The sequence below is a fragment of the Leptodactylus fuscus genome, chromosome 1 (genome assembly GCF_031893055.1).
Source record: "Leptodactylus fuscus isolate aLepFus1 chromosome 1, aLepFus1.hap2, whole genome shotgun sequence".
Taxonomy (NCBI): domain Eukaryota; kingdom Metazoa; phylum Chordata; class Amphibia; order Anura; family Leptodactylidae; genus Leptodactylus; species Leptodactylus fuscus.
In genome coordinates, this window is record NC_134265.1 from 140,751,176 (window position 1) to 140,778,600 (window position 27,425).

General features: G+C 44.4%; 1 protein-coding gene across 1 annotated transcript in view; it reads left to right on the forward strand.

The window, feature by feature from the left end:
* The first annotated feature begins 9,697 nt into the window (after positions 1-9,697).
* The window catches only part of LOC142208952 (cryptic protein-like), an 83,417-nt gene continuing 65,689 nt past the window's right edge, over positions 9,698-27,425 (forward strand). The window contains exon 1 of the mRNA XM_075277849.1: positions 9,698-9,843. Coding sequence (XP_075133950.1) covers positions 9,803-9,843 — 41 coding nt within the window. The 5' untranslated portion in view covers positions 9,698-9,802. The remainder of the gene's footprint in view (positions 9,844-27,425) is intronic.

Consider the following 27,425-nt stretch of genomic DNA (forward strand, 5'->3'; position numbering starts at 1 on the left):
ACGATTTGTGTATTGTCCAGATTTGGGAAAGATGGTGACCAAGGCATGTCTTCAATGTCGGTCCTGCGGGCTGAGTAAAAGTCCCGAACAACGTGCCCCTGTACAAACTATTCAAACATCTGCCCCCCTGCAAATTCTAATGATTGATTATGTACAGATTGGGTACTCTACCTCAGGACATTCTTACTGTTTGGTTATGACGGACCATTTTACAAAGTATGCAGTAGCTGTACCCACCAGAGATCAGACGGCTGAATCCGCTGCCGAAGCAGTCTGCAAACACTTTATACAAGTGTTTGGGTGTCCACAGAAAATCCATTCAGATCAGGGGGCGTGCTTTCAGGGGGCTTTGATGAGTGAATTGTATCAACTCTATGGGATCGAACGTTCTCGCACGACCCCATATCATCCACAGGGGAACGGGGCATGCGAGCGGTTCAACCGCACCTTGATACAGATGTTGCGGACGCTAGAGGATAGTCAAAAAGCTCGGTGGCCAGAGTATCTACCTGAACTGATGTGGGCCTATAACAATAGAGTACACAACACCACTGGTTACTCTCCACACATGTTGATGTTTGGGAGGGCAGGTCAAGAGATTGAGGATCTCCACATGCCAGATCCAATGCAGCCTCCTCCAAGGAGCACTACCGCATGGGCGCAAGAACACCGTCGCCGACTGAGAGCAGTACATAAGGTTGTGGGCGAACGCATGAGACAAATAGTACACCCCAACCCAGGGCCGGTGCAGAGGGATGAATACGCCCCAGGTGATCGTGTGATTGTCAGGGCCAAGAGGCCAACGGGAAAATTGGATGGGCGGTGGGAGGCGGTACCATATGTTGTGAAGCGAAAGGTAGACCCTGATATTCCAGTGTATGAGGTACAGCCAGTAGGGACTGGAGGACCCTCAAGGAACCTTCACCGTAACATGTTAAGACGCTGCAATTTTGAACACTCGGTGGCCGACGAGGTGGTACAGGCTCCTAGCATTGCTACCAGGGAAACCCCCTTAGACGATGAGTGGTGGGTTGTCCCTGCCCCAGCCGATCCAGGGAACCAAGTCGAGTCTAGTTTGCCGCCCAGGGAGGGAGTTGTACAACCTGCAGAACAGCCATCATTGGGTGTGCCGGGTGCCCCTGATTCTGTGACTCTGCGTAGGACAGCCAGGTCCAATGCTGGGGTACCCCCACAGCGCTATGCACAAGATGAGTTTATATGGGAAAGGTTGCCAGGGACGTCAACCTCTAGTGGGGTGGCATGTAAGAGGGTGAAACAGCCCCTGTGTAGTGAATGTGCAATGTGTAATTGAGTTGGTGTTTTCATAACCTGACATTTTGTTGTTTGACCACAAGAGGTCGCTGTTGCGAGATAACAAGTAAAAGGAAAAAGGCTGCATGCCCCTGGAAGATTGATGTGGAGACCCTGATCGTTGGAGGAAGGTTCTAGGAGCCATTTTGAGTCAGAGTGTGCTAGACTCTAGAGGAGAAGAGAGAGCTGTGGAGACATCACTGTGCAGAGAGAGTCCTTGGAGGGAGAAGCCACAGCAAGAATAGCTGAGGATTTGAGACTTTCAGAGTCTGTCCAGACACCATCCTAAGGAGAAGATTACTGTCAGAGACTTGGCTGAGAAGTGAGACTGTCAGTGAGACCGCATGCTGTCCGAGGAGCTCCTCTTCACCCTGATGCTAACAGAGACTAAAAGGTACCCAACAGAAGTAAGCGTGCACGCACCACACTGCAAGTTTTGCACCATATTGCTGGGACTGAGTAAAAAGCCTGTAGTTAGTTAGTTAGGTATAATCATCACCCCAGGCTGCAATACTGGTGAACTATCTACCTGTCTGGTAAAAGGACTAAGTCACAGAGGATTTCTACAGAGTTATATCTCCCAGAGAGGGACTTTTAAGGAAGTCTGGGAGCAACATTTAGTTTAACTTTACACTGTTTGGCTTGCAAGCTAACTAACCATTATACTTGCTTAGTTGTACTTGGTTTGGGGGGAATTTAGTAGTATTGTGATAAGATTGTAAACCCTGGTGTTACACCGCCGGATGCCTGTGTCACACACACTGAATTGTTCCTGTGTAATAGGGTAATAACAGGTAACAGGCAGCTGCATAGGCGCAGCTTGCAGGTAGGTAAAAGCTTGGAGTATATTGAAGGCCACACTAGTGGGCACCGTGCTGTATAACACCAGGGTCCCAGCCTCTAGGCTGTGTAAATGTAATACCTGGGAGTGTTCTTTTGGACAAAAGAGGTTATCTAAACTAAGTAAAACCCTATCTTGGTTAAATTGAATTGGACTCACTTCCTTTGTTCGTGACTTCGCTGTATCCTGGGGAGCCCACCTCGGTACACGGCTTACAACTGCACCAACTTGTCAAATTCAGCATCAAAATCCACATGGGCCACTCACTATTTTCTGCCTCCTATTCAGTTCCATGGGCATTATCAGGCAGAAGATAGCGAGTAATGCTTGTTTTTACGCTACATGAAAAAATCAGCTAAAAGAAAAATCCGCTACAGGCAAAAATCAGCGAGCCTCCCAATGAAATGAGTGGAGGCAGGTTATAGGTGGAATTTGGGGCTGAATTTGAGATAAAATCCTCCTCAAATTCGGTGCCAAATTCCTCTGTTAACATACCCTCAGACCTAGAAATTGGTTACCTAGAGTCCTAGGAGCCTTGACAGTGCCATTCACTATGTCTTAAGTCCATTTAAGCGCTGGTTCATAGCAAACTTATTTGGCCCATGAAAATCTTTAAACCAAACCATTCAAACCTGAAACTAAAAAAATCTTCAGAGGTTTGGCCATCTCTAGTGAAAAGTGAATAACAATGTAAAAAATGTGAAAAAATGTATTAGTTTGGTGTATTTACTAAGCAAAAGTCTTTTTTTTTTTTTTGTGGATGTAAAACAAAATTAAAAAAAAATCCATAAATAGCATCTGTCACACTTGTTTGTGTCATAAAATAGTCATGAGAAAATGAATGTAATTGGCCACATTAAAGCCACAGATCAAAAGAGTCAATGTAAATAGCACTTCAATGGTCAGAATATAGATTAATGTTAATTATTATACATTACTGAATTACATTCTCTTTGTGTCGTGTACATGTTGGTAAAATCAGGTGAACATTTTTCTTCTTTAGCCCCGGCTATCTTCTCTGCTATAATTATGTATCTTCCTCTTTAATACTCTAAAATAAGTAATCCTCTCTTTCTGCTTTATTACCAGCTCTGTTTTTATATTGAGCAATAAATTGTATTATATAGAGTTCACTTTATTCAGAGTATTTATTAAGCACATAACTAAACATTTATATAACCCTAGGAATACCACAGAGAGGAGGGTGACAAGAAATCATTATCAACAAACTCCAGTTGCTTTATACGCTAAGATTCAAAACATATACCGCAAGGTCCAGTTCTTACCAGACACTGTTAAATATGTAATATCATAGTTTTTGATACACATAGTATGATGGTTCCCAAGACTAATATTTGCATTGACAGCTCTCTTCTCTTCTGCAATTCTGCTAGCTTCCTAACAGCTGTACCTAATTGACCCTATATAAGGAACTAAAATCTTAAACCTATCTTCCTTGCTCCTACCCCTGCTCCTTCCTCTCCGATGCACTATGGAATAAACTGGATTACACCCACGATCATTTCTTGTACACTTTCTTTTCTTAGGATCACAGAAACATGGTTGACTACCTCAAACACTCCTTTCCATGCTGTGTACTCCTAGAATTCTCCAGCTCTCACATACTCCCCGACCCAACAACCAACCTGGTTGAGGTGCTGGCCTTTTTCTGTTTGACAGCTACTCCTTCACCCTAATCCAAACTCTACCTGCTCTTACCTTCCCTTCTTTTGAAGTGCACTCCGTCCACATTTACTCATCCTCCAACTTCCAGGTGTCCATTATATAGTGGCCACCAGAACATACCAGCTCCTTCATCGACTATTTCACCACCTGTCTCATGCACTTCCAATCCACTGATACCCCCCATCATTATGGATGAGTTCAATAAAAGTAAAACAAATACAGGTATTTGAAGTGTAAAGAAGCAAGAACTCCATAAACAGCGGGCACATGTATATGTGACATACAAGGGGAGAAAGCAGAGCAAAATAGGGACAAAAAACCAGAAGGTAACTTTTCAAGCTCCTGGCCCCCATTTAAAATCTTTAATAGATTAATAAAATATTTCCATGCAGTATGTATAATACTAGTATTTTTTTATGTGATAGAAGAATTTTTGGTCCTAGCCTCATTAGGCATCAGCATGGAGTATTACTGTATCCTCTATACGTTTGATAACTACAGCCCTGAGAGTGGGTTCACATCTGTGCCCGGTCTCCGATTTAGCCAATCCTTCCGGTATCTGTGTTGTGCCCCACAAAACTGAACAGGAGACGGAAATCAGGCGGTCAGCTTTCAAACTCATTCACTCAAATGAGTTTGCAGAGGTCACCATCCGTGTGCGTCTTCTGCTTGTCCGCGGGGAAACCGTTTTTTTTTTTAGCCAGACACAAAGTCGGACATGCAGGACTTTGTGTACGATTAAAAATAAACGGTTTCCTCACAGAAGACGGGGCAAGGGAGGTCATCTCTGCAAACTCAATTAAGTGAATCGATTTGAAAGCTGACCGCCAGGTTTCCATCTCCTGTCCAGTTTCATGGGGCAGAAGATGGAAACTGGACGGATTGGCTAAACTGGAGACCGGGCGCAGATGTGAACCCGTCCTGACTCTGCCTACTGTAACATCTGAGCTCTCTGATTTCAGCAAAACCGCAGAATTCTGAATTCTGTTCTATCTGTATATGGAGGTGCAAACAGAACTCAACATACTATATAGTCAGTTCAAAATAATTAAAGTAGGGCTTTAATATTTTATCTAGAATTGCAGTATAATTTTTGTTGAAACATCGAGTGTTCCATTAATTTTTTGACTTAGTCTTCATTGGCACCAACCCTTAAATTCTTGGTGATAAATGATACTACACTTTTACGTCAAGTTAACAGTTGCTGAATAACCTATAAGTATGCAGGGAAGCAAAGTCTAGTAATTACAGCCCATGCACGATGCGTTGTTATGTGAGCCAAATACCCGCTTATCCAGGGTGTATTTATTTTCTTGGCACTATTTTATGGCATGGATTTATTTCTTATATTTGCTGCTATTTCAGTAGACTCCTGAATTGTATTTCCCATCAGGTTTATATCTAAAAATTAACCTTTGGAGTTATTAAAGACCTGTGACTGGTGAGTTACCAGCACATTTTATGCACCAATGAATAGATACAAGTTTATGTTATAACAAAATTTCAAGCCACCATCTAGATAATTGTCAGGCCATATGTTTGTCCTGTTACATCTGTTACTTCTGCTGAACTTTGATTCAAATACACAACCAAGAGGACGGCTAAACCAGTTTTTTCTTGCTCCATTTAAACTCCATTTCATTTTCACTACTATGCTATTAGGCTTAATGTGGAACATGAGGTTAGAAATATCATCCCGCATGCCCCTTGGCAACTTGTATTAATGCCTACAGCCAGCAACATTTAGGCATTAAATGTTCTCTTACACCGATGCATGCTGTAATCTGTAAACGGATCTCCAAAATACAATTTAGAAAGGATCCAAGAAAAAAAGACACATTGCTTTTTTTTAGCAGGAACCATAAACATTATCATGGCTTTACAAGATATCTTGTAATATTTTACAAAAGCAAATTTATCGCTGGAGAATTTTTCAAATTTGATATCAATGGGACAAATGTAAAAAATGTCAATGAGAAACAGAATAGTGCGAAGCTTTAGAATTGTGCCTCTTGAGCTGAACGAGATCAATAAATGATGAGAGCAGGATAAAAAAGAAAAAAAAAACGTGAAACAGACTAGATAATCGGCATTCAGCAAATTCTTTCTCAATGTGAGCCCAATGAAGCATAGCACTAATTGAATAAAAGGTTAACCATCAAAATAGCTTAAAGTGGAAAAAATGGGTGATTTCCTGAACACAAGTTATTCATTTAGGGCAAGAAAAACATTATGCGTATAAAAATACAATAACCTTTTCAAAAATTCCAGGGAGGGGGGTCATTTATGTCATGTGTGATATGCAAAAAGGCCTAAGAACGCAGACATGGTGCTTACCACTCTATGCACCTGACATCAAATGCCATTCACTTTGTGCACTGCACTATAGTATATTCCTAATAAATATAATAACTCAAGCATTAAGACAACCAAGTCTGCATTACTAAGATAGAGGAAAAATTGCATAAGCAGCAAATTAAACAGTAAAGACAGATGACAACCTAAAATTGAAGTGACTGATGAAATTCCATCAAAAATGTTATCATCTGCTATACATATGGACGATACAAATTTGGTATCGAATTAGAAAATAGAATTTATAGATAATTTGTATAACTTATAATTATAGTTTATGCTCAAATATATAAAACACTACTGTAGTCTTGTAAAAAGATAAACAGTGATAGAAAATGATCTTGTCACAATATCTACTGTATGTGGTTAGAAAGTTTGAAAATGATAACTTCTAGTAGGTTTTTGCACAAAAAAAGTGACTTTTACTCTATTTCCACTGTTCTCGTAAGGAAAGTGGTGAGAGAAAGGGGTCTTTACTGGCTGACAATTCTACCATTATTTGCACCACAAAACTTGTATAAATAAAACCTAGGAAAGCTAGGGGACAGTGAAGATTTCAGCATCTGACATGGGATTCACCAAAGATGAGCTACAATTATTATAATCCACAGTCTTGGCCATAAGTGGCAGCCCTGAAATTTTTCCAGAAAATGAAGTATTTCTCCGAAAAAAAATTACCTGTATATACTCGAGTATAAGCCGACCCGAATATAAGCCGAGGCCCTTAATTTTACCTCAAAAAACTGGGAAAACTTATTAACTCAAGTATAAGCCGAGGGGGGGAAATGCAACAGCCACTGGAAAATTTCAAAAATTAAAATGGTCGGAGTTTTTGGGTGCAGTAGATGCTGGGTGCAGGGGATGGGGAGGGGGTGTTTTGGTTGTCTGTCTGCCCCTTCCCTGAGCTTGAGGACTGGGTTTTTTCCCCTCACTTGGAATTCAGCCTGGCTGAATATAGGGTATCTGCGGTGCTCCTATTAACCCCTTCCCAACGGAATAGGAGCACTGCACATACCCTATATTCAGCCTGGCTGTAGTCAGGCTGAATTCCAAGTGGGGGAAAAAAAAACAATCTCAGGGAAGGGGAAGTTGGACAACTTTTTTTCCCGCTACCGCGTTTACCGTACAGGAAAAATATTTTTATAGATTTGTAGAGCTGGTGTTTTCGGACACAGGGATACCTAATGTGTATGTGTTTCACAGTATTAACAGTATTAGATATTCATTATATGTGTTTTAGGGAAAGGGGTAGGATTTTAATTTTTAATACTTTATTTTTTTATTTTTTACTTTTTTTTGGAATTCATTAGACCCTCTAGGGGTCTTGAACCCCAGGGTCTGATCACTAATGCAATGCCAAAATCGTCATTTCTCATGTCCAGGGCCACTATGGCACATAATACCATGTGCAGGGGCCGCTATGAGGCATAATACTGTGTACAGAGCCACTATGGAACATAATACTGTGAGCAGGGGCCACTATGGGATAAAATACTGTGTACAGGAGCCACTATGGGGCGTAATACTGTGTGCAGGTGCCACTATGGGACATAATACTGTGTGCAGGTGCCACTATGGGACATAATACCATGTGCAGGTGCCTCTATGGGACATAATACCATGTGCAGGTGCCTCTATGGGACATAATACCATGTGCAGGTGCCTCTATGGGACATAATACCATGTGCAGGGGCTGCTATTGGACATTATACTGTGTACAGGGGCAGCTATGGGACATAATACTGTGTGCAGGGGCCACTATGGGGTATAATACTGTGTGCAGGGGCCACTATGGGGCAAAATACTGTGTACAGGAGCCACTATGGGGCATAATACTGTGTGCAGGGGCCACTATGGGACATAATACTGTGTGCAGGTGCCTCTATGAGACATAATTCCATGTGCAGGGGCTGCTATTGGATATTATACTGTGTACAGGTGCAGCTATGGGACATAATACTGTGTGCAGGTGCCTCTATGAAACATAATACCATGTGCAGGGGCTGCTATTGGACAGTATACTGCGTACAGGGGCAGCTATGGGACATAATACTGTGTGCAGAGTCCACCATGGGACATAATAATGTGTGCAGGGTACACTATTGGACATTATACTGAGTAAAGGGGCAGCTTTGGGACATAATATTGTGTGCAGGGTCCACTATGAGGCATAATACTGTGTGCAGGGGCCACTATGGGACATAATACCATGTGCAGGGGTCACTAGAGGACATAATACCGTGTGCAGGGGCTGCTATTGGACAAAATACTGTGTGCTGGGGCCACTATGGGGACATAATACCGTGTGCAGGGGCCTCTATGAGACATAATACCATGTGCAGGGGCTGCTATTGGATATTATACTGTGTACAGGGGCAGCTATGGGACATAATTCTGTGTGCGGGGTCCACTATGGGACAAAACACTGTGTACAGGGGCCACTATGGGGCATAATACTGTGTGCAGGGGCCACTAAGGGGCATAATAGTGCAATTTTTCAATTTTTGTGTAAAATTATGTACAATGCCATTTTTTCCTCAGGTTTTTTTTTTTGCGCTGTTCCAATACTCACAATGGAAATAAACATGTGTAATTGCAATAGTTTTCTGGGAGAAATACTTCATTTTCTGGAAAAATTTTAGGAGTGCCCACACTTACAGCCATGACTGCAGATATATACATATATGTATGTTTAAATTCTAGACATAGGGACTTGTGAAATAGCAGCTTAGCTATGCTGTATATCTTCCTTATGGGAAAGTTATAACCAGGGCAATATTTCTCATTTTAATTATTATTCTGAGTTGTAATATAATTTAGTAGATGATAAAAACAGCCTTCCCAAACAATTGATGCACATTGAAGTTTTACTGTTTTCTGCAGTGAATCATGGCTTTGTGCTTTGATCTACAGAACTTGCGGAAGGGACTGCACAGGTTACATAACCCCATGTGTGCAGGTACTATTGAAAGACTTACAGAAATAAGATCATAAGGCCAAATCTGTGCAGGCCCTCAAGCAAATGAGAAGAGTAGAAAGGAGGCAAAGTGTAAGCTGTTGGGTAAGTATGAAGGCTTTGGTTTGGATTCTGTATTGCTTTCTATGATCTATAGCATAACGTTGGCAGATGGAACTACATTTTCAATGTGACAGTTTTCACTGGCTGAAAATGCTACCGATGTTAAAAATGAGAACACTGCCTCTCTTCATTAATTTTCCTTCAGTCAGCAACCAAAATCAAACCACTGTAATGGAAGTTATCAAGAGGTTTCCATGGTAAAACATAGATAATTTAGTAATATAAGCACTTGACTGCTGTTGGCAAGATGGAGATTGATTTTGTAATGCTGCAACGCTATTTATCTCCTCCAAGCAATATCTAGAAGACTACAAGTAGTCTGCCATTTGATACTTTGATGATCCTGTCCCTGGATAGAATTTGATCCCCATGGTCATACTAACAGGATGCTATTTATGAAGTGTGTGGCACTGGAAGCAGGGGAATTAAAATACCGAATCCACATAAAACCGGAGCACGGTAAAGGGATGTTTGAAATACTCTTGAAGAATGACTAAATAGACCGCTCATGAATGTTTCAGTAATCTACAATGCTAAACATTGCTATTTTCTCTCAAATTGTCTCTTTCAAGTAAGTCGGCACTCTTTCTGTTTCTGTAGTTTTATTTTGAAACTGCATATGTATGTGCATATTTTACACATAAAATAACTATTATGCATGCCTCCTTTCAAATGTATTTCATCAGCATAGAAACAAAGCGTGTCTGTTGCAAGGCCAGAGATGTGCTGTGGTTGCAGAATGTGTACAGACAAGAGTTAGAAGCCTCTAAGGAGTCGTAATTTCTAATGCCAGAGACTATGGCATTAACCCTTCATGCACATTTGAACCAGCCGCCGACACCGCTAAGGTTTGGGTCATTATGTATGTAGGAAATCTTACTGCTTCTCTAGACATCACCTTAATTATGTTTGCGCCAAACTTCGAAGAGATGTTATGTCAATCAATCTGCAATATCTTATCTGTAAAAGTCATGTATGCTGAAGATGTCAAAGATCCATGCTGTTTGGGCATCCATAAAAAAGCATTGCATAAATATTAACTTCAAGACAGTCTGTTCTTTTGTTCTCAAATTCACAAAGATAATCATAAAACTTGTTGAATTCATTTGTTTCTAGATCATCAAAAGATTCCAGGATGCTGAAGGTGACCGTATTGAACTGGTTATTTACTCAGTAAAAAGCTTTAAGTTTATTTTATAGTTTGGCTTCCATATTCACGTATTTTACAACTATGGCTATTATACCTTGTTGCTGTTGTTGTATTATTAGATATATAAGTGTATATATGGTCTATGTGCGGAAGTTATATTAAATTTCCTTTGTGGACTATCTGCTTCTATTATACCTTTATACTTACTTATACCAGGTATAAATGACATGCTGCGATTGGGAAAAACTCTTGCGTTTTGGAAATCGCAGCATTTCCACTGTGGATTTTTTTTTTCTGCAATGTAGATTAGGCAGAATCCCATCCACTTAGCAGATACTGCGTTTTCGCAACGTGGGGCCCTGGCCTGTTCTTCAAAATAGAGTTGTAACTTGAACCACCTTGGTCTCAATGGAGAATCTTTAATGGGGCCCCTGCTTTATGCCATTTAAAATAGTCATATATATTATGTGGCACAGGGACTTTCGGGCCCCCCTCAAGTTCCAGGGCCTGGTAGATACCGCTACCTCTGTACCCCCTACAGCTGTGACCCTGCTTCAAAATCCTCATCCCTGATGAAAAGGAAACCCAATGTCTAGACAAATATTCATAGCCTTAATCTTTGCCATATCTGTCTAAGAACAGCATATTATTTATTGGAACACTTTTGCGCTCTGACTGTGCCATGTTAAAAAAAAAATAACATTAAAAACAGGACTTTAAGATTCCTTTTTGTGAACCATATTTTCCAAGAAAACTGATCTACTATATTTTATTGTTGGGAGTAATCCTATTGGCAGTAATCCTAAAGTCTATTCATACATGGAATTACATATGTACCAGTTGCTCACTACCAATAGACATAAGTATATGTGTATGGATTTATCATAAATGTTATGTTCTGTACAAAAGGAAATAGAAGTATCACATGGAGATGTAAAAGAAATGAAGTGAAATAACTTGATAAGGTAAAATTATACATTAATTCTACAGATATAACCACTCTAGAAATATTCATGTGGATTGTGAGAAATCATTAGATTATGATATTGTGAATTCATTATTCACTAAGTGGTTGTGAAGATTTCATTATCAAATACGGATCATTCAGTTCAAATGTCTAAACAATCCGGTGTCAGCATTAATCAAAATGTATGAGCGGAATTTGCCTGTAATGTTAAGTGGATAAAAAGATCAACACAAAGCAAATGTCCTGACATTTTACATGTCAAACAGCATTAAATATTGATATCCATGTATATTTAATATTCTGCACAGCAGGTAGAACGTTCTCAAGGATATATAGTGCACTGATTAAAAAGTCTACTTATGAATGTAAAATAGCAGATTGAATAGTAGTTAGATAAATTGAGATATCAGATTCTGGACAAACAGACAAATAGGTAGCAGACAGTTAGGAGTATTATAAAATGCCCCTTCCTCCAGCACCATTGTGCTCTATCGTCAGTAAATATACTATACATGTAAGAAAGTCAGCTCTATGTGTGACGCTTTACCATAAAATGGGGTCCCACATGATGGTGTAGTGAAGGCACATGGCAGGAAAGTTGGATTTAACTTTACCCCAACAGATAGTTTAGCATGTACTTGATAATATACTTGTCCTTGTGTAAAGACATTGAGAGGGATTTAATAGGAGACCAGCATTTGTCATGCCGGTTTTCATCTATTCCCTGCTGGCATCATATCTATCAAAATTAAGAGGCACATGCTTCAAAATAATTTTCTTGGCTGGTCATTGTGCCAGAAGCTGAAATCTAAATTTAGGGTGAGGCCCCATGTTACGAAACAGCATTTTACAGTACCAACAAAGTTAAGGAAATTTCATTAATCTCCTCCACACATCATGAAAAAAATAGAGCTGAAGAAAAAAAATTTGTACGTGAGCCCTAATCCAGATTTCAGCTATTACTTGAGACAGTTTTCTGGTGCAAATTAACTTAAAGAGGACCTTTCATGTCCTCATCGATGTGTGGTATTATATACCACTAGAAAGACAACAGTGCGTTGAATTCGGTGTACTGTCAGATTTCCCAGTACGCGCCCCAGTGCTGGAGATATCAGTGCCATTAACTTCAGGCACTGATCTCTTCCCATTGTCAGAAGGGCAGGCATTATAGCTCAGTGTCATGGCTGGGTTGTGAGGAACAACCCACTTCCCCCCAACAGTACTCTTCCATAGACTTGGACTTGTTCCTCATAGCCCAACAATGACACTAGGCTGTAAGGCCAGTCCTTCTTACAGTAGGGAGATATTAATGGCACTGATATCTCCAGGATCAGGGTGCACAACAGAAAAGTCGACATTGCAAGGAATTCAGCACACTGTTGGCGTTCTAGAGGTATACAATACTACACATTGATGAGCATGTTAAAGGCCCTCCTTAAATGCCACAAGTGTGGAGTAAATACAGCCATGCACTAAAAATTGCCACTTTTGTCATGCATCATGAGCAAAATGTATCATAGATTCCTTGCCTGACTAGAGAAAGGGCTGGTATTAGAGACATGTATCATGAGTAGAGATGAGCGAGTAGTATTCGATCGAGTAGGTATTCGATCGAATACTACGGTATTCGAAATACTCGTACTCGATCGAGTACCACTCGCTATTCGAATGGAAAAGTTCAATGCAGAACCAGCATTGATTGGCCGAATGCTATACAGTCGGCCAATCAACGCTGGTTCTTCTCCTACCTTTAGAAGTCTTCTCCATGCAGCTTCCCCGTGGCGTCTTCCGACTCTGAATTCACTCTGCCAGGCATCGGGCCTGGGCAGAGCCGACTGCGCATGTCCACTTGTAGTGCGGGCATGCGCAGTCGGCTCTGCCCAGTCCCGATGCCTGGCAGAGTGAATTCAGAGCCGGAAAATGCCGTGGGGACGCTGCATGGAGAAGACTTCTCAGAGGATATTCGATATTTGATTTGAGTAGTCGAATATTGAGGGGCTACTCGAAACAAATATCGAATCTCTAACATTTTACTGTTTGCTCATCTCTAATCATGAGCCAAAACTGTTTTGATCACCATTTTGTAGCAACAAAATATTTCCCTTCTTTGCTATAGTTAAATTCACTGTGTTATCGGCATGGATAATTTAAGGTTATACAAGGTACATATTGTGGGAAAAGACTGAACAGTGACCTGGCGGTGGTACTAGTGACATCAACTTGGGTAATACAGTCATGGTCATAAGTGTTGGCACTACTGAAATATTTCTAGAAAATGAAGTATTTCTCCCAGACAGTTATTGCAATTACACATATTTTGTGTTACAGATTTTTATCTTTGTGTGTATTGGAATAATACAGAAGAACAGGGAAAAAAAGCAAATTGGACATGATTTCACACAAAACTCCAAAAATGGGCCAGACAAAATAGTTGCCACTTTTTCAAAACTTTGTGTAAGTAACTTTGTTTCAGGCATGCAATGCTCATTCAAACTAAATCCTTCTGGTACAATGTCTTGTGGATAGATGAGACCAAGATTAGAGCTTTTTGGTAAAGCATATCATTCTACCAAATGAGGCCTACAATGAAGTGAATACAGTACCAAAAGTCAAATATGGTGGAGGTTCAAAGATGCTTTGGGCTTGTTTTGCTTCCTTTGGCACTGTGTGCCTTGACTGTGTACATGGTATCATGAAATCTGAAGATTATCAAACAGTTTAGTGTCTCAATGTAGGGCCCAATATTAGAAAGCTGTGTTTGAATCCTAACTCATGGATATTCCAGCAAGATAATGACCCCAAACATACTTCAAAAGCCCCCAGAAATGGATGGACACAAAGCACTATAGAATTCTGAAGTGTCCAATAATAAGTCCGTATCTAAATCCCATTGTACACCTGTGGAGAGATCTTAAAATTGATATGGAAGAAGGCACCCTTCAAATATCAGAGACTTGGAACAGTTTATAAAAGTAGAATGATCTAAAATTCCAATTGACAAGTGTTGGATGTTGTTGATGGTTATAGAAAGCGATTTATTACAGTTATTTTTTCCAAAAGTTATGTAACCAAGTATTAAAGAAGTTGTACAGGCTAAATAACATTTTCTCATTAGGATGGGGAAAGTGAAAAAAATAAAAAAATACTCACCGGTCCCCGATGCCCCAGTATCCTTCCATGGTGGTCTGATCTGGTCGACTGCCTTCTTGTTCATGAAATTCTCACCAACTGTGACGTTCCAGGTTCCCTCCCACTGAGGCTGCTGATTGGCCTTAGTGGTCATGTGACTGCTGAAGCCAATCCGCAACCTCAGTGGCCCAGGAAGGGAACATGGGACATCATAGGTACTAATGTCCACGGTTTCCTTCTTGAGGCCACTGATTAGCCTCAGTGGTCACATGGGACGGATACTTCTAATGGAAGACAACAATGGAACTGCAGGACCAGACCGTGCGGGGAGGCAAGAGAGCAGCGAGGACAGGTTAGTATGGTTTTATATTATTTTTTTCAACTTCCCTGGCCTAATTAATAAAACTAATTTTAGGCCGGACAACCCCTTTAAGTTTAAGGAGCTAATATTTTTTTCCAGCCATTTTTGGAGTTTTGAGTGAATTCAGAATATAATATAATTACTTTTGGCTTTTTTCTAAATTTTTTAGTTTTGTTCCAATACATGCAATGGAAATAAACATGTGTATAACAAAACACATCCAATGGCAATAATTTTCTTGGAGAAATACTTCATTTTCTGCAAAATTTCAGGGGTGCAAACACTTACGGCCATGACTGTATATCCCTGCAGTTACTTGTTTTGAAAGTGGATTTCAATTAGATTTGCACAGCACTCTGACATAACCATGGTTGTATTGCACAGAGGACTCCAGGTTCACATATAATAGATCAATGTCCCTGTCATGCCTCACGTTGTTCTTCCACTTTACACAATATGTCAATAATTTGACTGTAAGGTTTAATTTGGGATACAATACCTTGATTTGCCTTAACTATGGTAATTTCTATGATTCTTTATATAAGTGAAGGAACTAAGAGAGGAAAACTACTAATGCATTTGAAGTTTGATGTTAAAAACTTTTGAGATTATTGATGATGATGAAATAGATCATAAATGAAATGAGTTGTCCTTTCAAGACAATCTCTGTCCATATGTCCATATTTTGGGGGGCCCAAAGTCACATGTTAATTCCTGTCTCCTTGTAGGACAAGGTGCAGAAAGAATAATAAGTGCTTTAAAACAAGTATATCATTTTTGGGAGGCAAGTTGGACTAGAACGCTAGTGCATATTCAATCGTAAATCTGCCTCGGTATGTTTATGTGACTTGGTCACATAAATATTATTATTATTATATTTATTTATATAGCACCATTAATCCCATGGTGCTTCACATTTGGGGGTTTACATACAATACACAAAATATAAAGGTAGATATAATACTAACAATGACCGACTAGCACAGTGGGGTAGAGGGCCCTGCCCGCGAGGGCTTACAATCTATGAGGGAAGGGGGTAGAGACAGAAGGAGAGGGGGAGACAGTTCAGATGGTGGTGTGGTAATAGTGTTATTGGAGGTTGTAGGCCTTCCTGAATAGGTGAGTCTTCAGGGCCTTCTTGAAGCCTGTGATTGTGGGGGTCAGTCTTATGTGTCTTGGTAAGGAGTTCCAGAGTATGGGGGATGCACGGGAGAAATCTTGGAGATTGGTGATGGGGCCACACGGTGGCTCAGTGGTTAGCACTGCAGCCTTGCAGCGCTGGAGTCCTGGTGTTCAAATCCCGCCATGGGCAAAAAAACATCTGCAAGGAGTTTGTATGTTCTCCCCGTGTTTGCATGGATTTCCATCCCATATTCCAAAAAAAGACATACTGTTAGGGAAAAATGTACATTGTGAGCTCTATGTGGGGCTCACAATCTACATTTAAAAAAAAAAAAAAAAAAAAATCTTGGAGATGGTTGTGTGAGGAGTGGATGAGAGCAGAGCAGAGTAGGAGGTCATTGGAGGACCTGAGGTTGCGTGTGGGCAGGTAGCGGGAGATTAGTTCGGAGATATATGGAGGGGACAGGTTGTGGATCGCTTTGAATGTTAACGTTAGTAGCTTGAACCCAATTCACTGGGCTATGGGTAGCCAGTGGAGGGACTGGCAAAGGGGAGCAGCCGATGAAGATTGGGGGGTGAGGTGGATTAAATGAGCAGTGCAGTTTAAGGTGGACTGGAGGGGGCGAGGGTGCTAGCTGGCAACCATGGAGAAGGGTGTTGCAGTAATCTAAACGGAAGATTATGAGGGCCTGGATGAGCATCTTAGTGGTTTCAGGGGTGAGGAAGGAGAGGATTCGATGGATGTTCTTCAGTTGGAGGCGGCAGGAAGTGTTGAGGGTTTGAACGTGTGACTTGAAGGATAGGTCGAAATCCAGGGTTACCCCAAGGCAAGCATGATGTTCTGTTTTCTTCATCTTTATCTTGTTTCTCCACCGTCACTGATGAAAAACTCTCCACCCTAATTTCAAAGTCCTACTTCACCTCCGGCGCGCTTGATCCATCCAGTTCCATCTCATCCCCAAACTCACTGAAGTCTTTACTCCTACCCTAAACCATCTCTTCAATCTATCCTTAACCAGAGGATCCTTTCCTTTTGCCTTCAAACACGCTACCATCAACACCTATACTTAAGAAACCATCCCTCGACCCGTCCTCTCCAGCCATCTATCACCCCACCTCACTGCTCCTGTATGTCTCAAAATTTCTCGAAATGCCCACTTCAAACTATCATCCTATCTCTCGTCCATTGTACTCTTTGACAGGCTTCAGTCAGGCTTCAGACAGGCCAATTGGTCACTGATAGTTTTGTATTTGTTTTGTGTATTTTGTGTATTGTAAGTAAACCCTAAAATATACAGCAACATTGAATTAATGGTGATATATATATGTGGCTGTTTACGTGAAAAGGGCCCAGATCGTCGATACTAATTATAGAGAAAATAGTCCAAAACATATTTGGGTAAAAAAATCACAATTTTGTTTTATGGAAAAATTTTATTTAAAAAATATGTCAATTGTGCTTTCAATAAAAATTTTTTTGCTGTTTCGGACAATGTTACACCATAACCGTTACAATGATACCAAGAACTCCATATCGACAATGTGGGCCCTTTCCACATAAACAGCCACATATATATATATATATATATATATATATATATATATATATATATATATATATGTGAATAAAAAATATTTAGCATGATACAGAAAGGAAAGCCAGATTTCATATGTAACTCATCTCCACTTGAAGCTTGATTCATAACTAGTAGAGATGAGCGAACACTAAAATGTTCGAGGTTCGAAATTCGATTCGAACAGCCGCTCAATGTTCGTGTGTTCGAACGGGTTTCGAACCCCATTATAGTCTATGGGGAACAGATACTCGTTAAGGGGGAAACCCAAATCCGTGTCTGGAGGGTCACCAAGTCCACTATGACACCCCAGGAAATGATGCCAACACCTCTGGAATCACACTGGGACAGCAGGGGAAGCATGTCTGGGGGCATCTAACACACCAAAGACCCTCTATTACCCCAACATCACAGCCTAACAACTACACACTTTACACACTCAATACCACCTCTCTGACAGTAGGAAAACACCTTGAAACATGTGTATTTGGCACTTGCAGTGAGGAGAGCTTGTCACCAGCAGTGAATTTGGCCCTTGTAGTAAGTTGAGGTTGGCACCAACATTTGTTTTGAAAATCAGGGTGGATTGAGCCTCTAACCAGCAGAGTTTGGGCAAATTCATGGTGGAGGGAGCCTCTAAAAACCCCAGTTTGGACCAATTCATGGTGGAGGGAGACTCTAAAAACCCCAGTTTGGACCAATTCATGGTGGAGGGAGCCTCTAAAAACCCCAGTTTGGACCAATTCATGGTGGAGGGAGCCTCTAACCAGCCCAGTTTGGGCAAATTCATGGTGGAGGGAGCCTCTAACCAGCCCAGTTTGGACCAATTAATGGTGGAGGGAGCCTCTAACCAGCCCAGTTTGGACCAATTAATGGTGGAGGGAGCCTCTAACCACCCCAGTTTGGACCAATTCATGGTGGAGGGAGCCTCTAACCAGCCCAGTTTGGACCAATTCATGGTGGAGGGAGCCTCTAAAAAACCCAGTTTGGACCAATTCATGGTGGAGGGAGCCTCTAAACAGCCCAGTTTGGGCAAATTCATGGTGGAGGGAGCCTCTAACCACCCCAGTTTGGACCAATTCATGGTGGAGGGAGCCTCTAAACAGCCAAGTTTGGACCAATTCATGGTGAAGGGAGCCTCTAAAAACCCGTTTGGACCAATTCATGGTGGAGGGAGCCTCTAACCAGCCCAGTTTGGGCAAATTCATGGTGGAGGGAGCCTCTAAACAGCCCAGTTTGGGCAAATTCATGGTGGAGGGAGCCTCTAACCAGCCCAGTTTGGACCAATTCATGGTGGAGGGAGCCTCTAACCAGCCCAGTTTGGGCAAATTCATGGTGGAGGGAGCCTCTAAACAGCCCAGTTTGGGCAAATTCATGGTGGAGGGAGCCTCTAACCAGCCCAGTTTGGACCAATTCATGGTGGAGGGAGCCTCTAACCAGCCCAGTTTGGGCAAATTCATGGTGGAGGGAGCCTCTAAACAGCCCAGTTTGGGCAAATTCATGGTGGAGGGAGCCTCTAACCAGCCCAGTTTGGACCAATTAATGGTGGAGGGAGCCTCCAAATAGCCAAGTTTTGGGAAATTCATGGTGGAGGGAGCCTCTAACCAGCCCAGTTTGGACCAATTCATGGTGGAGGGAGCCTCTAACCAGCCCAGTTTGGACCAATTCATGGTGGAGGGAGCCTCTAAACAGCCCAGTTTGGGCAAATTCATGGTGGAGGGAGCCTCTAAAAAACCCAGTTTGGACCAATTCATGGTGGAGGGAGCCTCTAATTAGCCCAGTTTGGACCAATTAATTGTGGAGGGAGCCTCTAACCAGCCCAGTTTGGACCAATTAATGGTGGAGGGAGCCTCTAACCACCCCAGTTTGGGCAAATTCATGGTGGAGGGAGCCTCTAACCAGCCCAGTTTGGACCAATTAATGGTGGAGGGAGCCTCTAAACAGCCAAGTTTTGGGAAATTCATGGTGGAGGGAGCCTCTAACCAGCCCAGTTTGGACCAATTCATGGTGGAGGGAGCCTCTAAACAGCCCAGTTTGGGCAAATTCATGGTGGAGGGAGCCTCTAACCAGCCAAGTTTGGACCAATTCATGGTGAAGGGAGCCTCTAAAAACCCGTTTGGACCAATTCATGGTGGAGGGAGCCTCTAACCAGCCCAGTTTGGGCAAATTCATGGTGGAGGGAGCCTCTAAACAGCCCAGTTTGGGCAAATTCATGGTGGAGGGAGCCTCTAACCAGCCCAGTTTGGACCAATTCATGGTGGAGGGAGCCTCTAACCAGCCCAGTTTGGGCAAATTCATGGTGGAGGGAGCCTCTAAACAGCCCAGTTTGGGCAAATTCATGGTGGAGGGAGCCTCTAACCAGCCCAGTTTGGACCAATTAATGGTGGAGGGAGCCTCTAACCAGCCCAGTTTGGGCAAATTCATGGTGGAGGGAGCCTCTAAACAGCCCAGTTTGGGCAAATTCATGGTGGAGGGAGCCTCTAACCAGCCCAGTTTGGACCAATTCATGGTGGAGGGAGCCTCTAACCAGCCCAGTTTGGGCAAATTCATGGTGGAGGGAGCCTCTAAACAGCCCAGTTTGGGCAAATTCATGGTGGAGGGAGCCTCTAACCAGCCCAGTTTGGACCAATTAATGGTGGAGGGAGCCTCTAAACAGCCAAGTTTTGGGAAATTCATGGTGGAGGGAGCCTCTAACCAGCCCAGTTTGGACCAATTCATGGTGGAGGGAGCCTCTAAACAGCCCAGTTTGGGCAAATTCATGGTGGAGGGAGCCTCTAAACAGCCAAGTTTGGACCAATTCATGGTGAAGGGAGCCTCTAAAAACCCGTTTGGACCAATTCATGGTGGAGGGAGCCTCTAACCAGCCCAGTTTGGGCAAATTCATGGTGGAGGGAGCCTCTAAACAGCCCAGTTTGGGCAAATTCATGGTGGAGGGAGCCTCTAACCAGCCCAGTTTGGACCAATTCATGGTGGAGGGAGCCTCTAACCAGCCCAGTTTGGGCAAATTCATGGTGGAGGGAGCCTCTAAACAGCCCAGTTTGGGCAAATTCATGGTGGAGGGAGCCTCTAACCAGCCCAGTTTGGACCAATTAATGGTGGAGGGAGCCTCTAAACAGCCAAGTTTTGGGAAATTCATGGTGGAGGGAGCCTCTAACCAGCCCAGTTTGGACCAATTCATGGTGGAGGGAGCCTCTAACCAGCCCAGTTTGGACCAATTCATGGTGGAGGGAGCCTCTAAACAGCCCAGTTTGGGCAAATTCATGGTGGAGGGAGCCTCTAAAAAACCCAGTTTGGACCAATTCATGGTGGAGGGAGCCTCTAATTAGCCCAGTTTGGACCAATTAATTGTGGAGGGAGCCTCTAACCAGCCCAGTTTGGACCAATTAATGGTGGAGGGAGCCTCTAACCACCCCAGTTTGGGCAAATTCATGGTGGAGGGAGCCTCTAACCAGCCCAGTTTGGACCAATTAATGGTGGATGGAGCCTCTAAACAGCCAAGTTTTGGGAAATTCATGGTGGAGGGAGCCTCTAACCAGCCCAGTTTGGACCAATTCATGGTGGAGGGAGCCTCTAAACAGCCCAGTTTGGGCAAATTCATGGTGGAGGGAGCCTCTAAAAAACCCAGTTTGGACCAATTCATGGTGGAGGGAGCCTCTAATTAGCCCAGTTTGGACCAATTAATTGTGGAGGGAGCCTCTAACCAGCCCAGTTTGGACCAATTCATGGTGGAGGGAGCCTCTAAACAGCCCAGTTTGGGCAAATTCATGGTGGAGGGAGCCTCTAACCAGCCCAGTTTGGACCAATTCATGGTGGAGGGAGCCTCTAACCAGCCCAGTTTGGGCAAATTCATGGTGGAGGGAGCCTCTAACCAGCCCAGTTTGGACCAATTAATGGTGGAGGGAGCCTCTAAACAGCCAAGTTTTGGGAAATTCATGGTGGAGGGAGCCTCTAACCAGCCCAGTTTGGACCAATTCATGGTGGAGGGAGCCTCTAAACAGCCCAGTTTGGGCAAATTCATGGTGGAGGGAGCCTCTAAACAGCCAAGTTTGGACCAATTCATGGTGAAGGGAGCCTCTAAAAACCCGTTTGGACCAATTCATGGTGGAGGGAGCCTCTAACCAGCCCAGTTTGGGCAAATTCATGGTGGAGGGAGCCTCTAAACAGCCCAGTTTGGGCAAATTCATGGTGGAGGGAGCCTCTAACCAGCCCAGTTTGGACCAATTCATGGTGGAGGGAGCCTCTAACCAGCCCAGTTTGGGCAAATTCATGGTGGAGGGAGCCTCTAAACAGCCCAGTTTGGGCAAATTCATGGTGGAGGGAGCCTCTAACCAGCCCAGTTTGGACCAATTAATGGTGGAGGGAGCCTCTAAACAGCCAAGTTTTGGGAAATTCATGGTGGAGGGAGCCTCTAACCAGCCCAGTTTGGACCAATTCATGGTGGAGGGAGCCTCTAACCAGCCCAGTTTGGACCAATTCATGGTGGAGGGAGCCTCTAAACAGCCCAGTTTGGGCAAATTCATGGTGGAGGGAGCCTCTAAAAAACCCAGTTTGGACCAATTCATGGTGGAGGGAGCCTCTAATTAGCCCAGTTTGGACCAATTAATTGTGGAGGGAGCCTCTAACCAGCCCAGTTTGGACCAATTAATGGTGGAGGGAGCCTCTAACCACCCCAGTTTGGGCAAATTCATGGTGGAGGGAGCCTCTAACCAGCCCAGTTTGGACCAATTAATGGTGGAGGGAGCCTCTAAACAGCCAAGTTTTGGGAAATTCATGGTGGAGGGAGCCTCTAACCAGCCCAGTTTGGACCAATTCATGGTGGAGGGAGCCTCTAAACAGCCCAGTTTGGGCAAATTCATGGTGGAGGGAGCCTCTAAAAAACCCAGTTTGGACCAATTCATGGTGGAGGGAGCCTCTAATTAGCCCAGTTTGGACCAATTAATTGTGGAGGGAGCCTCTAACCAGCCCAGTTTGGGCAAATTCATGGTGGAGGGAGCCTCTAACCAGCCCAGTTTGGACCAATTCATGGTGGAGGGAGCCTCTAACCAGCCCAGTTTGGACCAATTCATGGTGGAGGGAGCCTCTAAAAAACCCAGTTTGGACCAATTCATGGTGGAGGGAGCCTCTAAACAGCCCAGTTTGGGCAAATTCATGGTGGAAGGAGCCTCTAACCAGCAGAGTTGTGGGAAAGCAGGGTGGAGGGAGCCTCTAACCAGCAGAGTTGGTGGAAATCAGGGTGGAGGGAGCCTCTAACCAGCAGAGTTGGGGGAAATCATGTTGGAGGGAGCCTAGTATTAGCAGAATTGTGCAACGCTTATGGTGGATGAGTATGAGGATGCGGAGGAATTGGAGAGGTTGAGTACAGACATGGAGTTTCATGTTGGGGTGCTTTACACAGGTGGGCACAAAAATGAAGGCTCTATCCAGTGGTGGTTCATTTTTATCAAAGTGAGCCGGTCGGCACTCTCAGCTGACAGACGGGTGCGCTTGTCAGTGATGATGCCACCGGCTGCACTGAACACCCTCTCAGATAGGACGCTGGCGGCAGGACAGGACAGCACCTCCAAGGCATATAGGGCAAGTTCAAGCCACAGGTCCAACTTCGACACCCAATACGTGTAGGGCGCAGAGGGGTCGGAGAGGACAGGGCTGTGGTCGGAAAGGTATTCCCGCAACATGCGCCTATACTTCTCACGCCTGGTGACACTAGGACCCTCCGTGGCGGCACTTTGGCGAGGGGGTGCCATCAAGGTGTCCCAGACCTTAGACAGTGTGCCCCTCGTTTGTGTGGACCGGTGAGAACTTGGTTGCCTACTGGAGGAACTGCCCTCCCTGCCGCCAACGTCACATGCTGGAAACATCTCCATCATATTCTGCACCAATTGCCTGTGGCAAGCATTGATGCGATTGGCCCTCCCCTCTACCGGAATAAAAGACGAGATGTTGTTTTTATACCGGGGGTCAAGGATAGCAAAGATCCAGTACTGGTTGTCCTCCATGATTTTGACAATACGCTTGTCGGTTGTAAAGCACCCCAACATGAACTCAGCCATGTCTGCCACAGTGTTAGTTGGCATGACTCCTCTGGCCCCACCGGAAAGTTCAATCTCCATTTCCTCCTCATCCTCCATGTCTACCCATCCGCGCTGCAACAATGGGACGATTCGAAGTTGCCCGGAAGCCTCCTGTATCACCATCACATCATCGGACAACTCTTCTTCCTCCTCCTCCTCCTCCTCCTCCTCCATTAAACGCAGTGAAGCGGACAGATGTGTGGACCTACTCTCCAGCTGTGACGGATCGGATGCTATCCCTAACTCCTCTGTGTGATCTGAGTTATCCCTGATGTCAATCAGGGATTCTCTCAGAACACACAAGAGCGGGATTGTAAGGCTCACCATCGCATCCTCAGAGCTCACCCTCCTTGTGGACTCCTCAAAGACCCGTAGGATGTCACAAAGGTCTCTCATCCATGGCCACTCATGGATGTGAAACTGAGGCAGCTGACTTTGTGGCACCCTAGGGTTTTGTAGCTGGTATTCCATCAAAGGTCTCTGCTGCTCAACCACTCTATTCAACATCTGAAACGTTGAGTTCCAGCGTGTGGGGACGTCGCACAAAAGCCGGTGTTGTGGCACATGCAGGCGTTGCTGGAGAGATTTTAAGCTAGCAGCGGCTACTGTCGACTTGCGAAAGTGGGCGCACATGCGCCGCACTTTCACCAGTAGCTCTGGAACATTGGGGTAGCTCTTTAGGAAACGTTGCACCACTAGGTTGAAGACGTGGGCCAGGCATGGAACATGTTGGAGTCCGGCAAGCTCCAGAGCTGCTACCAGGTTCCGGCCGTTATCACAAACGACCATGCCTGGGCCCAGGTGCAGCGGCTCAAACCATATTGCCGTCTCATCGAGGAGGGCATCCCTCACCTCGGAGGCAGTGTGCTGTCTGTCCCCCAAGCTGATCAGCTTCAGCACAGCCTGCTGACGTCTACCAACGCCAGTGCTGCAACGTTTCCAACTCGTAGCTGGGGTCAATCTAACAGCGGAGGAGGAGGCGGTGGCGGAGGAGGAGGCGGTGGCGGAGGAGGAGGCGGTAGAGGAGGAGGAGGAGGGGGGTGTTCTTCTCGTGTCCCTGCCAGGAATGTTAGGCGGGGAGACGAGGTACACCGGGCCAGTTTGGGAAGCAGTCCCAGCCTCAACTACATTCACCCAGTGTGCCGTCAGTGAAATGTAGCGTCCCTGTCCGCATGCACTTGTCCACGCGTCGGTGGTCAAGTGGACCTTTGTGCAAAGCGCGGAACTAAGGGCCCGCCTGATGTTGAGTGACACGTGCTGGTGCAAGGCGGGGACGGCACACCGGGAGAAGTAGTGACGGCTAGGGACGGCATAGCGAGGTGCCGCAGTTGCCATCAGGTCCAGGAAGGCGGGAGTTTCAACAAGCCGGAACGCCAACATCTCCTGGGCCAGCAGTTTAGCGATGTTGGCGTTCAAGGCTTGCGCGTGTGGGTGGTTAGCAGTGTATTTCTGCCGCCGCTCCAATGTCTGAGAGATGGTGGGTTGTTGTAAAGAAACGCCTGATGGTGCCTTTGATGGTGCAGGAGAAGGAGATAAGACAGGACCAGGGGAGGATGAGGTAGAAGTCAACAAAGTGGCGGAGGCAGATGAAGTGGTGTCCTGGCTCGTCCTCTGGAGTGCATCGCCAGCACAGTCAGCAGTGGCAGTGGCAGAGGCAGAGGCAGTGGCAGTGGCGTGAACGGCAGGCGGCCTTTGTCCTGCCGTTGCTGCCTGCCACTGATTCCAGTGCTTGGATTCCAAATGACGGCGCATTGAAGTGGTGGACAGGTTGCTCTTCTCAGAGCCCCTAATCAATTTCGAGAGGCAAATTGTGCAGACAACACTATATCTGTCCTCGGCGCATTCCTTGAAAAAACTCCACACCTTCGAGAAACGTGCCCTCGAGGTGGGAGTTTTTCGGGGCTGGGTACGAACTGGAACATCTTGGGAGATTCCGGGTGTGGCCTGGCTTCGCCTAAGCTGCTGACCTCTGCCTCTGCCTCTAGCTACCCTTTTTGGTGCTGCACCTGCCTCAACATCCACACTACTTTCCCCGCTTGACATCCCCCCTGTCCAGGTCGGGTCAGTGTCCTCATCATCCACCACTTCCTCTTCCAACTCCTGTCTCATCTCCTCCTCCCGCACAATGCGCCGGTCAACTGGATGCCCTGACGGCAACTGCGTCACATCATCGTCGATGAGGGTGGGTTGCTGGTCATCCACCACCAAATCGAACGGAGATGGAGGAGACTCTAGTGTTTGAGCATCTGGACACAGATGCTCCTCTGTTAGGTTCGTGGAATCGTGACGTGGAGAGGCAGGTTGAGGGACAATGAAAGGAGCGGAGAACAGCTCTGGGGAGCAGGGACAGTTTGGGTTATTGTTCTGTAAAGCTTCGGAATTTTGGGAGGAAGGAAGACAAGACTGTTGGGTAATAGGAGGAGAGGAGGCAGAGTCTGACTGGCTGCTGGACAATGTGCTGTAAGCGTTCTCTGACAGCCATTGCAAGACCTGTTCCTGGTTCTCGGGCCTACTAAGGTTTGTACCCTGCAGTTTAGTTAATGTGGCAAGCAACCCTGGCACTGTGGAGTGGCGCAATGCTTGCTGCCCCACAGGAGTAGGCACGGGACGCCCTGTGGCTTCACTGCTACCTTGCTCCCCAGAACCATTCCCCCGACCTCGCCCACGGCCTCGTCCACGTCCCTTTCCGGGAGCCTTGCGCATTTTGAATTCCTAGTTAGAAATTGGCACTGTATACCAGTAGTAAAAATTGTGGGTGCACGTAACCCCAATATATTCTTTGAATTCCCAGTCAGAAACTGGCACTATATGGCAGTAGCAAGAAATGAGGGTATTTGTATTCCCAATATACTCTTTGAATTCCCAGTCAGACAATGGCACTGTATACCAGTAGTAAAAATTGTGGGTGCACGTAACCCCAATATATTCTTTGAATTCCCAGTCAGAAACTGGCACTATATGGCAGTAGCAAGAAATGAGGGTATTTGTATTCCCAATATACTCTTTGAATTCCCAGTCAGACAATGGCACTGTATACCAGTAGTAAAAATTGTGGGTGCACGTAACCCCAATATATTCTTTGAATTCCCAGTCAGAAACTGGCACTATATGGCAGTAGCAAGAAATGAGGGTATTTGTATTCCCAATATACTCTTTGAATTCCCAGTCAGACAATGGCACTGTATACCAGTAGTAAAAATTGTGGGTGCACGTAACCCCAATATATTCTTTGAATTCCCAGTCAGAAACTGGCACTATATGGCAGTAGCAAGAAATGAGGGTATTTGTATTCCCAATATACTCTTTGAATTCCCAGTCAGACAATGGCACTGTATACCAGTAGTAAAAATTGTGGGTGCACGTAACCCCAATATATTCTTTGAATTCCCAGTCAGAAACTGGCACTATATGGCAGTAGCAAGAAATGAGGGTATTTGTATTCCCAATATACTCTTTGAATTCCCAGTCAGACAATGGCACTGTATACCAGTAGTAAAAATTGTGGGTGCACGTAACCCCAATATATTCTTTGAATTCCCAGTCAGAAACTGGCACTATATGGCAGTAGCAAGAAATGAGGGTATTTGTATTCCCAATATACTCTTTGAATTCCCAGTCAGACAATGGCACTGTATACCAGTAGTAAAAATTGTGGGTGCACGTAACCCCAATATATTCTTTGAATTCCCAGTCAGAAACTGGCACTATATGGCAGTAGCAAGAAATGAGGGTATTTGTATTCCCAATATACTCTTTGAATTCCCAGTCAGACAATGGCA